The sequence below is a fragment of the Diabrotica undecimpunctata genome, chromosome 1, assembly GCF_040954645.1.
Source record: "Diabrotica undecimpunctata isolate CICGRU chromosome 1, icDiaUnde3, whole genome shotgun sequence".
Lineage (NCBI taxonomy): Eukaryota > Metazoa > Arthropoda > Insecta > Coleoptera > Chrysomelidae > Diabrotica > Diabrotica undecimpunctata.
The window spans coordinates 63,105,906-63,121,967 of record NC_092803.1 but is presented as its reverse complement, the minus strand read 5'-3'; the positions used below and the strand labels follow the sequence as shown (position 1 = coordinate 63,121,967).

General features: G+C 33.6%; 1 protein-coding gene across 1 annotated transcript in view; it reads right to left on the bottom strand.

Moving 5' to 3' along the window:
- Nucleotides 1-1,449: 1,449 nt before the first annotated feature.
- Nucleotides 1,450-16,062, bottom strand: part of LOC140439059 (pancreatic lipase-related protein 2-like) — a 43,715-nt gene continuing 29,102 nt past the window's right edge. Inside the window, exons 5-6 of the mRNA XM_072528708.1 lie at nt 7,491-7,746; nt 1,450-1,613 (exon numbers count right to left, since the gene is read on the bottom strand). Of these exons, the coding sequence (XP_072384809.1) occupies nt 1,556-1,613; nt 7,491-7,746 (314 nt within the window). The 3' untranslated portion in view covers nt 1,450-1,555. The remainder of the gene's footprint in view (nt 1,614-7,490; nt 7,747-16,062) is intronic.

The following is a 16,062-nucleotide window of genomic DNA, read 5'->3' as shown; positions in this document are numbered from 1 at the left end:
TGCCGCCAGCGTGCCTAAGGTTGAACCACACTGATATAACTTATGTTAACAGTTTTATTTTATAATTCCACCATTAAACGATCCACTTTGTTCAAAGTTTGGTATTTTATTTAGAACTACATCCTAGAAGACGCCTTTTAATTCTAAATCTTAAAATTAGGCTGAGAACCGATAAGTGCGATAAAACAACAAAAGTTTTCTTGATTGAGGGTAAAAGGGAACTTTGTTAATCGTAACTTTATTGAGAATCAAATGTGTTCCTATGTTCCATATATCATCATCATCATCAACCTGTATGCGTTCAGTGCTGGACATAGGTTTCTCTCAGCTCTTTCCATCTGTCTCTGTCTTGTGCAACTTGCATCCAGTTATTACTAACATTCTTCAGGTCGTAGTCCATCTAATTGGTGGGCGTCCTCTGCTCCGTATTGCTTCTTGTCTTGGTATCCACTCGACAATACGTTTTGTTTATCAGTTGTCTAATAATCTGGTGACATGTCCTGCCTAATTTCATTTTAGCGAACCGATTCTTTCGATGGCGTTTGTTGTTTTTGTTCTACGACGTATTTATTCGTTTGCTGCCAAGGGTAATGCTATGCGACGTGGGAGTTTACATGTCTGGTTATCTCTGCCCAACCGAATTTTATGTTCTAAGTACTTATACAATGTAGTCTGCACAATATTCCTTTCATCAACAGCAATATTTCGATTTAGCACCAGATTAGTCATTATTTACGTCTTATTCATAAAAATCCTTAGTCCGACCTCCAAAGAAGCTTGATATAATTTTTCAAACATTATTATTACATCATCCATACAATTGGCTATAAGGACAATGTCATCTGCAATTCTCAAATCACTTGAGCTTTTTTCCATTTATGTTGATAACATGCTTGTTTAGATATTCCTTCTTACAAGTATGTTCTAAAAGCCTCGTGAATAGCTTTGGAGAGACGGTGTCTCCTTGCCGTACTCCTCGCTGTATACAGAATTGATTTATTTCTTGTTTAGATAGTCTTACGCTAGCTATGGCATTTTGGTAAATATATTTGATTATGTTGGTGTAGCGATGGTCTATTTGGCATTCTTTAAAAGATTTGAAAATTTTTTGATGGTTTATGGTGTCGAAAACTTTCTTGTAGTCAACAAATATCATCGCCAATGGTTTGTTGCATTCCCTTCATTTTACGAGAAAAAAAATATACTGTTTTATTTTATAGACAGTAGTTTCTAATATATTAAAAAAAAATCAAGTGTAGCTTTTATCAAAAGTAAGACAATATACATATGCGGAGCATCGCTTTGTGATTTTCGGCTTTGTATTCGTTATCCAAACAATTAAAGCCACCAGATACTCTTAGTAAACTGGTTCTGTTATATGGGATAAAGAAGATTATTTTTTAACATTAAGACATTTAAAACATTTATGGTATAAATAAAACTACCAGAAAAAATTTATGTTTTAATTATAAACATATAAAAAAACTAATTATACAAATACCTACATATATTGTAAAATCTGTTACTGACTTTTTGGAGTCAACTATATAGAAGTTTATCCCCGAGCATATGGTGGTTTGCTGTTGGTAAGTAGGTAGTAACTTCCTCTTGCACTGCAACAAAAATATAATAGCTAATATAAAATTGGGTGTTTGTTTTTAGTTCAGTGGTCATGACCTCTAAAAATCGTACGAACAAGCTGAATTTTACTGAAAATATCAATTTTGGGACCCCAAAAAGGTGCATGAAAGTTTTTTTTTCGTAACCTCAGGCTTTCCCTAAAATATTCCATTATAAGAGGAGTACAAAAAAACATCAATTTACCAAAAATCTGTACATTGTAGAAAAAAAATGTGTCAAACAAACAAGAAGTGTAGCAGAGATAATTTTGAATAAAACAGTTCATTCTACAGAAAAAGTCCAAACAAACGTTTTTGTCCAGAATAATCTCAGCTACATTTCTTGTTTGAAACATTTTTTCTGTCGCGTACAGAGTCTTGGTAAATTGATGTTTTCCGTTTTCCCAGCCTTTGAGGGAGTTTTAAGGGGAATAGCGGGGAAAGGAGTGCCAAACTTTTTTGAATCTTTTCAAAAATTTGCCAAAAATTTATATTCTCAAAAAAATTCAGGTTGTTCGTATGATTTTAAGAGGTTAGGTTAGGTTGTTAGGTTGTTAGGTTAGATCGTGCAGCTCTGGGAATGCGCTTTGATGAGGTTATCCAGAAAATATAAAACAAAGTGCTAAGAAATATATGTGTATATCGTGCTGGTATACACGAAATAGTTCCATCAATCCAGAAGAGGTAATAATCACCAGCTGTACTAAAAGATATGAACATGAATAGCATTTTGAACTTGTTAAATCAATCGCAAATAGCGATTTTACATTTATATTGTTTATAAGTAAAAAATTACGTTTACTCTTTTGCATATTTTGTTTATTACATATTGTTATTATCAAATTTATCAAAAGAAGTTGTTAGATACCTATATCGCATGTTGTGAGAAAACGGTTTGGTCTCTGGTCTATTGTTATAAATGTAATATACCAACGAACAGTACTTTGTTGACAGTAAATGTTTTGGTGCAAAACGAAAGGGTAATAATTACTTTGAATGTCTGCGAACGAATGGTACTGAGAATAAATGAAGCAGTTACAGTGAGTAAATCTAGTGGAAAAGATGGTTCAAAGAACCGGCTCTACTAGTTACGACAAATATTATATGAATGATAAATGGAAGATGGGCCAAATAACTTTGCCCTAAACTAGTGTTGCCCAAATGCAAGAACAAGACGAGACTTAGACAGTCTTGGTCTTGGTCTTGCGGCAATGCACCTGGTCTTGGTCTTGGTCTTGGTATTGCACTTCCGGTCTTGGTCTTGGTCTTGGTCTTGCAGCAAGAGTCTTGCAAGTCTTGCAGTTACCTCTTAGCATATTGCTATTTATTAAACGTTACTTTAGATCTTAGAACAACGTAACAGAGTAAGTACATTTTAAGCTTGAATTAACATAGCCATAATAAAGGTCGGAGAAGAACGTCATGGCTTAAAAATCTGAGAGATTGGTTTAACAGATCCTCTGCATCTCTTTTCCGAGCTGCCGTCAACATATTACTATAGCCAATTTGATAGCCAACGCTCGATAATCAAGCTCGGCACATGAAGAAGAAGAAGAATAATAAAGACCAACCAAATTAATAAATGTCTAAACAACTGACATCGGGTGCGGTTTGAAGCAATCTTTGCCTATGCTCTAATTAACTCATCTATCTACCATGCCCCACGGAAGTCAATCTGTTTCTTAATAAACGTTTGCATTTACTACGCTTCTTCTTCTTCATGTGCCTTGTCCGTTCCGAACGTTGGCAATCAACATGGCTATTCTGACTTTGTTTGCGGCAGATCTGAATAGTTCAGCAGATGACAATCCGAACCATTGCCGCAAGTTTTGGAGCAACGAGTGTCTTCTCCTCCCTGGACCCCTTCTGCTGTCTATTTTCCCTTGAACGATCAGTTGTAGTGTGTGAACTACGCTTACATGTGCTAAAACGTGGTTAAAACACAAAAAAAGCAGGCATCGGCATGCCTGTACTTTAAAGAATATTATCTGCCTAGAAAGGGATAATGTTAAGGCAGGTTTGAGCTCTCTTCTACATTTTAAAACTTTTTTCTCAAGCACATATTGCAAGATTGACAGCATAGTGGAAGTAATAGGTTTCACTCGGCATGAGTTTTTCTCTGCATTCAAAGTATTCCCTTCGGAAAAACGTCTGTTTTTCAGTACACAATATCCGACTTTAACTAGATGGTGGTCTTTGAAAGTGTCGTAAAATTTGTGGAGCAATATCTGGAGCCTTACAGCAGCCCCTGTGATAAGTTTTTTTTGAGGCCCTCTTCAATGTGTTTTGTTCTACAAATGCGAGGACCTGGCCCATGCAAGATTTGCCGAGTCTGAATTATCCTTGTTGTGGAATGAAATTCTTGTCAACATTCTTTTCTATTCTAGCCAGGAAGTATGTTATATTATTTAAAAAATTAACACAACGGGGAAATAGGAAGATTTTCTTACTGAAATTTTTTGGGTCCTTTCCTGGTTTTATCAAAGTAGCTTTTGCTGTAGCTTTTCCATTTGAAGTGCATTTAGTATAAATAAAGTTGCTATTTGCTTTGCCTCCTGATGCAGTCTTCTTCTAGTGTTTGGATCTTTATATCGGTTCTAGTTCTTCCATTTACCGAGTTGAGTAGTAGCTTGGTTTGCTGTAACTTTGTAAATTGGTTTATGTTCCTTAGGATTATTAAGTTTTTTCAACTTAGTTACATACTATTTTGATACTATCTGTCATGTCCATATTTTTTTAGGATTTGGATCTACTTTTCCCTTCTAGCTTGATCTAGATGTTGAAGTAGGGCTACTGGGTCAACTGTTTCTTGGCTAAAATGGTCAGCTGCCTTAATTTGTTTCGTATGTTCCCATTAGTTCTTTGGTTTTGCTAGATATCCCGGAAACACATTATTGTCTACATCTCCTTGGAGATAATTTTCCAAATATATTTTTTATTATTTCTCTAAATTTTTCATAGTTCTCCGATTTTGGTTAAAGACGTAGCAGGTTAAAATGTAGCGTGTTTGCATATTTTCCCCAGTTTGTCTTTCTGAAGTTATATCTCCTTTTTTAAATAAATTTTCTCCTGAAGTTTTTGTTTAGACTATGTACTACTTTGGCACATCGATCTTCAAAAACCAGATATCAGGTTATAGTTTTTTTTTCAAAAAGTCTGATCTAAAAGGATAATGGAAGTTTAAAATCATGTATTAATGTGAGACCAATTGTTTCAGCCCATGCTTCTACTGCGTCTCCCTTTGCGTCCGGATCTGCCTCACCCCAAAGCAAACTGTGATAGACTCCACACTATTGAACTGATTATCATGTTACAGGAATACCAGATAGTGAACAGTTTTGTCTTATCTCGGATCTAGTATAACTAACGATGGTAACTATGAAGTAAAAGTTCGGAGACGTATTGTTATGTCGGAAAATGCGATGAGTCGCCCAATTTAAGGTTGAAAAGACAGATCTGTCTTTCAAAATATCAATACGAGACTGGTGAATGCCTTTGTATTCTCAATATAGACGGGGCAGAGGTTTGGACTCCTCGTGGATGCAAGCGCCAAAAAATTGATACTTTTGAGATGTGGTGCTGGAGAAGAATGCTACGCATACCTTGGACAGCTTATAGGACAAACGTCTCCATTCTAAACCGACTCGAGATTACAAAAAGTCTGTCCACAATATTTCTGCAACGTATTCTGCAATTTTTTGATCGTGAACGTGGTTCGAACGTGGTTCGCTGAGTTGACGATAGTTTGGAGGGAATAATTATTTGGAAATGTTCCGGGGAGAAGATCAAGAGAACGATCATCAACTAGATGTCCGACTAATTTAGAAAATCAGCTGAAAAGTGATTCTGCGAAGCTCTCAGAGCAGCTGAAGATAGAAACCACTGGAAAAAAATGTTAGGAATATTGAAAGAAATCATGATCCTCAGTAATAGAGAAACGGCAAGAGAGAGATGCCGATAACAGTGTTCTGGTTATCCCTCGACAATTAAACAATATAAGAGAATTGGATATATATTCGCTAACTTGCAGCTTTATACATAGCTCCAGATAAAGAAGAATATACTAATAGTTTATTATCTTTAATCAAATAAAAGGGAGATATCGAGCACAGTTCATTTATTAAATCTTACCTAAGTATTTTCGCTACTAAAGCATCTTCAGGGGCATTTCGTTAAATTTGGCCTATCCAACAATATATTAAGAATATTATAAACATTACAAATTATACAATAACACAACACGACGCAAGGACAAACAGATTAAAATTATTAAAAAATGACGAAGCTACACATTGGTTGGCATCAGGAGAGAGAGATTCTTTCCTGATTCTATCTTAAAAATATTTCACAAAAGTATATTGCTGTTCAAGAAACAGTTATAGCAGACTTAGATATAAAAATCTCATAATGCCTGATAAGCTGATAGCTTATCTTTTAAGGTCGTGGCATATTATCGTGCACGTTGCGTTTCCAGCACATAGCGTTTAGTTTCCGAAAAATATAATTTAAATGGTTTTAAATATGAACAACGCACACTGTCCGGAACATAGCGTTTCAGGCACTTAACGCTTCCGTTCAGTATATTCGAAAACAATATTTTACTGATGCCGACGGCTACGTAACGAGTCGTAACCGGTTGGTAAGGATAATGTGCATTAGATGTCCGTCGTTCTCCCCTTAGTGTTGATTTAGGAATTTGTTTGATTTTGATACAGAGTATTTAAAAAAATAATTTTTGAGGCTATTTTGTCATTTATGCATGTGTTTTTATTGCTTTGTGACAATTAATCACGGAAGTGATAAACAATTAGGACTTTTGTACGGAAGTGATACCTCTTCTTTCTAAAAATACTTTTTGGTTTGATATGTATGGCTTCGTTAAATGTAGTATTTATTTTGTTTTTTAACTGAAGGTGAAATTAAATTTAAAACATATTTAAACTGAATGCTATTCATTCTAAAATAATTGTTAAACCTATTAATTATTATTAAATTCCTAATTGTTTATCACTTCCGTGATTAATTGTCACAAAGCAATAAAAACACATGCATAAATGACAAAATAGCATCGAAAATAATTTTTTTAAATACTCTGTATCAAAATTAAACAAAGACCTAAATAAACAACAAGGGAAAAACGACGGGTATCTAATTAACATTATCCTTACAAACCGGTTACGACTCGTTACGCAGCCGTCGGCATCAGTAAAATATTGTTTTTGAATATACTGAACGGAAACGTTAAGTGTCTGAAACGCAATGTTCCGGACAGTGTGCGTTGTTCATATTTAAAACCATTTAAATTATATTTTTCGGAAATGCTATGTGCTGGAAACGCAACGTGCACGATAATATGCCACGATTTTTAGACTAGAAGCGGCATTTGCATGTATTTGTTGTCAGGCGGATACAATTCTGGAACTAACTGCAAAACAGTTTTAACAAATTTTATTATTATTTTAATATTTTATGTTCATTAAACCCGTGAATAGTTGCTACTTTTGCAAGATCTAGGAAGACCAGATTGAAAAAAAAATAATACAAAAAAATTGAAAATTAAAAATGATTAATATTTAAATATTCACATAAAACATACTATTCCATATTAGATTAGAGCAAATTTCAGAAATTTTATTAAAATTTTCATTAGGATTTTTAATAAATACTTGTATAAAAATAATATATAGGTATTATATTATATGCTTTCGTTAAATTAGATCAACTAACAAAATAAGGCTGTGTTGTAAAACATGTATTATTTTTCAAACTCTACTTTTTATCTAATTTTTGCCATTTGTATTTGTTTTATAGATGTATGGCATATTCCTGTTTCTATGTTATATATTTTTAAAAATATACGTATATACTCACTTATAATCTATCGTAAATCCTCCCATTACTGAAAAATCGTTAACGTCAATGTTTTTGCAATTTCCCTTCTTATATTGTTTGATATCAGTACATCTTCTTGCGAGAAAGTTATGCCGTAAGCTTTCTGAATAATAAGCGTAGGCTCTGGAATGAGAACAAGTTCCTACCAAATCCCAACCACAACCTGGTTGAGATTCGCCTCCATTTGGAAAATAGTCAGCGTGTCCTATAGCTTGTCCAAATCCCAAAGTTCCCCCTGTTTATCAAAAGATAAAAAATATAATATGTAGTTAAAGTTTAAGATATTATCTGTTTAAAGTAAATTAGTTAAAGTTATTAAGTAAAAAAGTTAAATTTATTAAGTTAAATATATTTGGTTAACAGCATAAGTTTCTTTAGAATAGTTGCTAAACAAAAACCTATTCTAATATATTTTAAACTGAATCAGTATTTCCGCTTTACAAAATAAAAGAAACACCTACAAACTTTACAACTGTAGTTGTAAAGTCTTTTAAACGGTCAAAGTTTTAAAAAAATTCCCTTATTCTTTGCCTAAGAAATTGTAACATTTTATTTATAATTAGATTAGTAACTAACTATCATATATTAGTTAAAGATTAATTTTAAAAACCTTTTGCAATTACCGCAGATGACCGTATCAAAAAATCTCTCTTTTGCACTTCGCCAAAACGAATGAGAAGTCCGATATAGTCCTTTATGAGAATGTAACCGTACTTTAGATTTTGTATTTTTATATACCTAATTCTTTGATATCTTTCAGCTTTTTTATTTCTTAACTTAATGGCTGCTTTGTTAGAAATTTGAGAGCAATCGTCATTTTTTTGGGAACAAAGAACATTTAAGCCCCTTTTTTATAGCTCTAGGAAGAGAGTAATCAAATTTGTTAAATTTCTTACAAATAGCTTTACTTCAAACAAAATCTCTTCCTCAATATGGTACATTTATTTTCCTGTTTGCTTCCCTTTTTAAAATACCGTTATGTTTATCCGTTTATACCGTTATGTTTAAAATACCGTTATCTTTATGTTATGTTTTCCTATATGTTAAAAATTTAAATACAATAATTTAGGATTATAATTTTTATGTTTCGTTGTTTTTTTGTTGAATTAAAGATACTGTTTGATAGTACTGACTGTTTAAAACTCCTTATAAATAAAAGGGAAATGGGTCACGTTTGATTCATCATCGTAATCAAAGTAAGTAAAATTACCTCCGTATTCCGAAGGTTAAAAATTTAAATTCTTTTCTGTTAATATTAACAGTATAGATGCTTGCCAGTTTTACTCAGTTCGCTATTCCCAGTCCGAACTTTCTAGTGAATTTAGTAATTATTTTTTTGCGAAGATAGTTTCTTTTTGGCAGACTAAAAGTGGCTGGAAATTACTATACAACCAAGCACACGTACTCATAGCCAATATTAATAGTAAACAAACTAAATACTAAATAAAGTAAAACTTTGTGAATTACCAACAATCAATATTTATTTATCTGCACCATATAATAAATAATTATGTTAAATTATAACAACTAAAATATATTTTTTAAATATATACTACCCAAAATTTGATCAGTTTAGTATACACTTCCACTTTTTAGAATAATTCTTCTTTTTTTAAAGAAAGAAGCCTGCAATAGTAGGATACTTGAGCTATTAATACTGAGAACTAGGAATTGTTGTGTTGTTGGTTTCCGACAATGAATCTGTCAAAATATGCCCGAGCTAAGCGAATGGAGTATATCATGCTGTCATTTTTGGAAGTTGTTTTTGCATTTATTCGATTCGAATTTTCATCAAAAATCCAATTCTGCTGTTTATCTTGTCCCAAAACTTAAATTTGTCACTGAGTTCCGTAATTATCTAATCCATAACTTATAACAAAGCTACTTGGTACACATTAACAGCATTTGTCGGAGCTTCATCACCAAACAGTTCATCAGGTATGTATTTCTTTTTTCCTTATCTTTTTCTGAGAACTCAAAGGATAGACCGTTCATACTTGCTAACAATTTACCCTTAGTACAGCCACAGATGGAGAAAACTCTCTGCAAGACTTCAAGAACTTTAGAAATTTAAGAAGTTAAAAAACTTTTAAGGTTCTGGGCAGCCAAATCTCTTGTCTTTCAAATTCCGTCTTAAGATATTATTTTGCAAAAATTGAATAATATTACAAGTCTTTTTTAACAATGTATGCCATAAATACACCAAAACGATGAATTTACGTTTCCAATAGTTTTCAAAAGAGAGCTGGCCTCACTCATAATTTGGAGTGTTAAGAGATCATCTTTGTCTATTTTTTTTTAGAATTTCTACTGTGAGATCTTCACCTAGAGGTGAAATCTTCACAACTAGAAATTAGTATTTTCACCACCAGAGAAAAACCCAGTAAATTCTGCTCGATTACATGCACAGAAAAGATATCAATAAAATAAGCCAAACACATAAAAAAGAAAGGAATAACACTAGATTTCAAAACAAACAGCATCTTGACAAATATACTGCGCGGCATAAGCTAGGGATATTACCAATATAATGGCAATGGTATTTTATTTTGTTTCAATTAGTTATAAGTAAACAATTAAATCGGGTGACATACCCAATGAATGGTTGACCTCAACATTCATTTGTCTCCCAAAAAAGAAAAATGCTAGAGAATGCACTGACCACCATACCATAAGCCTGATGTCTCACACACTTAAATTGTTTTTAAAGATCATTCATAAACGCATTTACAAAACACTTGATATGGATATTGAAGAAACTCAATTTGGATTCCGTAATGGCGTAGGTACCCGTGAAGCTCTATTTGCATTCAACGTACTAATCCAGAGATGCTTGGATGTGAACCAAGATATGTACGTCTGTTTCATAGACTACAACAAAGCTTTCGACAAAGTCCGCCACAAAGAGCCAATGGACATCCTCAAAGCAAAACAAATACAACACAATGACCTTCGAATTATAACAAATCTATATTATAAACAGCAGGCACACGTACGCATTAATGAACACACATCAGAAGAGTTCGAAGTTAAAAGAGGAGTGCGACAGGGGTGTGTATTATCACCACTACTATTCAATGCATACTCTGAAGAAATTATGAAAAGAGCTCTTGAGGGAGAAACAGCAGGAATCAAGGTCAATGGAACACCAATTAACAACATTAGATATACGGACGATACTATCATAATAACAGACAACCTCCGAGACCTCCAAAAGCTAATGAACAAGATAGTTGAGTATGGAGAGGAATATGGATTATCAATAAACACCAAGAAAACCAAATTTATGAGGATATCAAAAACCCAAAATAATGGTGAAAGCCTGACAATTAACGGTAGTTAATTGTCAGGCTTACGTTCTAACGGTAGTTAGAACAAGTTGAAAACTACCACTATCTTGGCACAATAATTAATCACACAAACGATTACTCCAAAGAAGTCAAAGTTCGAATAGAGAAAGCACGTACAAACTTCAATAAAATGAGAAAGGTACTTTGTGCAAGAGAACTAAAATTGGACTTGAGAGTTAGGCTGGCAAGGTGCTATATTTTCTCGACTCTTCTTTATGGGATAGAAGCATGGACACTTAACGCGTCGACTGCTAAAAAGTTGGAAGCATTTGAAATGTGGGTGTATAGAATAATCCTGAAGATATCATGGACCGAGCATGTAACAAACAACGAAGTCATGAGAAGAATCAACAAAAGAATGGAAGTATTGGAAACCATCAAGATACGAAAGCCGCAATACCTGGGGCATGTTATGCATAATGAGAGATACAACCTACTTCAATTGATTATACAAGGGAAAATCCAGGGCAAGAGAAGTGTAGGAAGAAGAAGAATCTCATGGTTGCGTAACTTGAGGGAATGGTACGGATGCACATCAATTGAACTATTCAGAGCAGCAGCATCTAAGATCAGAATAGCCATGATGATTGCCAACCTCCGTCGCGGAGATGGCACGTGAAGAAGAAACAATTAAAGATTATTACAGTTTTTAAAAAACATGAAAATTCGAGACCTTGCAAAGATAATCAGAATAAAAAAAAACATTCCAAGTATTGACAAAGCCATTTGAAAATGACCTTTGTTCTCTCAATATTTTCACAATATTAAAATGAATGAAAGTTCTCTTTTTTGCTAAAATTTCATAACGCAGTAAAAGTTTCGATAACCATAAGATAATCGCTTTCTATCGATACTTCTCAGATATGCCAATTAAAAAATAGCTCCCAGTAATTTTTTGATTTTTCAAGTGATTTTTCGGTTTCGTGTCATGGGATAATAAACTATAAACAACTGATAAATTTCATTTAATTTAATTATTTATTTCTTAGAAAAAAAAATAAAACAAAATAGTATTAATTGTTGATATAGATAAGTAACAGTTGTATAATTGTTGTATTATTTTTTATTTAATATTTAGCTATATCCCTAACTTATGCATAGTAGTTTATATTAAGAACAACAAGAGTCAAAAGAAAAAGCACTCACACAGTGGTGTATATAAAGTTAAATGTGGCCACTGCCTAAAAACTTACATTGGTCAAACTGGTAGAATTTGAAACAAATAGATAGTAGAACAAAAAAGGGCTTTCAATAATAGTAAAACAGATTCTACCTACAAACTTCACCTTCTAGACCACAATCATTCTTTAAATGACCATTTTAAAATTTTTCACATTCAAAATAAAGACCTTAAGCTACCTTTATTAAAATCTATGGAAAAAAACAAATGAAAAACTACAGACATAATTCTGAATAACCAACTTGAGACAATCAGTATTTTCAATTAAAGACTATAAAATGTAAACAGATGCTAAAAATAGATCACTTAAGAAAGGCACTATGCCGACAGAGGTATAATGACAACAAATTATATTAAATTTTGTAAGTTTTAAAAATCAAAGTGTTTAGTCTTTTATTGGTAGATAAAATGAATTTCCACCAAGTAACGGTCAAATCCATCACTTATTTAAATATGAATAAGATTTCCCACTACCTCCGATGTATTTAGTTCTCATAGCGAGTCATTTTTATCACTGTTGCTGTGTTTTTTTTTTGCTAAAAATGGGATCTTACAATCGCTAAAGATTACGCTAGAACAGTTGGAACTAGAACATGGTTAATATAATGTCAAGTAATCACGGCTATTTAAAAAAAAATATTGAAGTTCGTGTAACCTCCTGGTTTAAGCCCAGTTGAAGTATTCAGGTCGCGCAAGCGTACTTAACATGACTTAACTACCACTTACATAGTCGGGACTGACCCTTTTACTTGCCTTCCGAAGTACGTTAGTGCAGTGGCGCACCCAGAATTTGTCTTAGGGGGGGTTTTGAAATTTTTTTATGCTACCTCCATGTTGAGTCCCTACAATTTGGGTTTTAGTTTAATTTAAAGTACTAAAGATAGCAGTTCCAAAGATTCAGGTATCTATTATCCTACCTACCAACTAAAACCACCCTCTCTTACTTATGCGCAGTTGACTGTCGCACGTACCGTACTCCGAAAGTGGGATGGCCACTGTAAGGCTGACGACATTTTTGGAACACTCCCTTCTCTTATCTAGATCTTATCTATTGTTCTGAAGCTATTTTCTTGTGGCATTTTAAAGTAATTACTATTTTAATGGGAATAAGCCAAAATTGAAGGTTAAAATAAGGCTATTGACGTTTGACATTAATCGAACTTGTAAATACAATACATTTTGAAGACGGCTATCGCCGTATTCCCGTTCTCCTTCGGGAATCCTCCCGGTGCAAGGCATGCTCCTCCTCAAACCTGTCGATTCCATCGCTCTTCTAATTCCTTCATTTCAAGAGCGTCGAGGTCTACCTCTTTTTTTTCTTCCAGGGGGCTTCGATTTGTGAAGTTTTTGGGGCTAACGTTTGTCAGACATTCTCAATTGATGTGCAAACCATTTTGAACCTCTTCTTTCTATTCTGTCAATGACCGTTTCTGTAGCATTCATGTAATTTCTTATAGATTCGTTAGTCTTCCTTTCCTGCCTTGATATTCTAGCACTTCTTCTCAAATAATCCATTTCAACTGTCAACAATCTTCTCTTCAGGTCTGCATTAATTGTCCATACTTCAGAGCCATAGAACAAAGAACTGATTCAACCATGGTTTGCCCTATTCTTTTTTTGTTCCTTTTGGAAATGTGGTGATCCCACCATAAGGAGTTCAGACATCCTACAATTTTGCGTCCCTGATTACTTCGTGTTTAATTTCGGTTTCTCCCAAGCCGTTCTTAGCAATGAGTGGATCTAAATATTTAAATTTTTTCACTTGTTTGATTTCCACGTCCTCGTCTATCAACACTTCAAACCTTGCATCTGAACTGATAATTAAGTAAATATTCTGTTTTCTTCATGATGACTTGAAACCCCCATTTTAAATATTCTCTCTATAGACACTTTATCATAAATTCTAGATCATAAGAATCTTGAGCTAAGATGACTTGGTCATCCGCAAAGTTTAGGGAGAACAGTACGTCATTTCCTATGGGGATTCCCATTCCCTGGCAGTGTTTTCCCAATTTTGGAGGGCTGCCTCAATATATAAATTAAACAGTAAGGGTGACATACTGCATCCTTGTTTTAGTCCTTTAGTTTCTTTTATTGGCTCTGATAGTCTATATCCGATTTTTAGGTAACTAGTGTTATCCCTGTATACTTCTGTGATTATTCCTAAAAGGTATGGACTAATGTCGAGTTGTTGTTAAGCTTGCCACAATTTAAGTCTTGGAACTGTATTATACGCCTTTTCTAGGTCGATGAAGGCTAGATGTACTTTTGTACCAACCGCTATTCTTTTTTGTATTAATTGTTGGAGTATAAACAAGTTATCAGTGCAAGATCAAAGATCAAAAATTCAAACGTCAATAAACTTATTTTAACCTTCAATTGCGACTTATTCCCATTAAAATAGTAATTAGATCTTATCTCTGTCATTAGCCCGGTTGGTATTTCTCTTCTTCTCCTTTTTTTTTAATGACTGCTTGGATGTAATTGTGAACACTATTCCATCCCTCCGTATTTCCCGTCATCTTTACGATCATCTCTTACAGTCACAAGGTTCATACCTATTTCTTTATACATTCTGTTTCTCTCCACTGTACATCTATTACACTCCAGCATTGTGTGAGTAACAGTGTCGGAATATTCGCAGTATAGGCATTTATCTGCATCTGTCTTTCTGAACCTATGAAGATACGCCCTAAAACAGACAATCTACCCAGTCCCTTAGTCTCGGGATCAGCATCTTTGTTCACTGAGCAACATCTTCCTTGTTGTTCCACTCTTCTTGCCATTTTTCCATTGATCTTTCCCTTTCTTTTTTTTATAGCTGTTGTCAAATGCTTTCTTCTCCCATAGAGATGTCTCTTTTCTTTTCTACTGCTCTAACACATGCAGAGGAATACAACCCGTGATAGTCCACAAGGCCGCCGCAGATAATGTCCTGTGGGCGCATGCTACTCGCAACAGACTCGTTCTGTCTAATTTTTTATAAGCCTAATATTAGGTATCTATATCTAAATATAATGAAAAATATTATTAATTATTGCGTATTTATACAATAATTATTGTGTTCTACATATTTAAAGTGGTAATTTAATTATTCAATCAGCGTTTTGGATTTTTTGTATTGTGTGTGAAAGACAAGTTACATTTTTCTACTATTCTTTATATATTGTTTACTTTATATGCCCTGGGGGGGGGGTTTTAACCCCCAAAACCCCCCCCCTGGGTGCGCCACAGCGTTAGTGGCTTAGTTAAATTAGAAATTAAAAAATTTCTTGGAAACGGTTGAGCGAGGGAAGGCAGTGAATACTGTAGAATCCCTAAATATATATATATATATATATATATATATATATATATATATATATATATATATATATATATATATATATATATATAAAAATTTCTTGATGTCAGTGCCAGAAATCGAACCGGGATCCTTCAGCTTGTTACCTGCTCTGAAGACCTGCTTCCATACGAGATTGCATCCCATCATAACTCATCGAGTATGTGTTTACTGACGTTACAGACAAAATTTAATTTACGCGTAAAGTACTTTTTAACTAAAATATTCAAATTCGCGCTCGATTGAACGAGTGTGAGTGAGAAACTTTAGTTTCTCAAAGTGCGAATTGTAAATACCAGCATTAGTGTTTTTCTTTTTTAAACTTTATCTAATATCTTTTATACAAGATTTTCGGGTCAATCTTTATTAGTATACTGTAGCAAAAAATATTTTTGGTCGAAGATATATTTTATAAGGATGTCTATTTCGACGCCGTACAAGAAGATGATATAACCCAAAAAAATTTGGGGTTTCTAATCTACACTCAGGTGCAAATAAATCGATCCATTCCTTATTTCTTATTTATTTGAAGTTGTATAACTTTAGAGACATTAAATTACGTATGTAAATTTAGGTGTAACCTCGTATACGAGAAATAAAATAATGTTTTGAATATTGCTTTTTATATTTCTTAAAACAAATTGGTATTTCAGGTTTTTGTCAAAAAGGGTCTGAAGC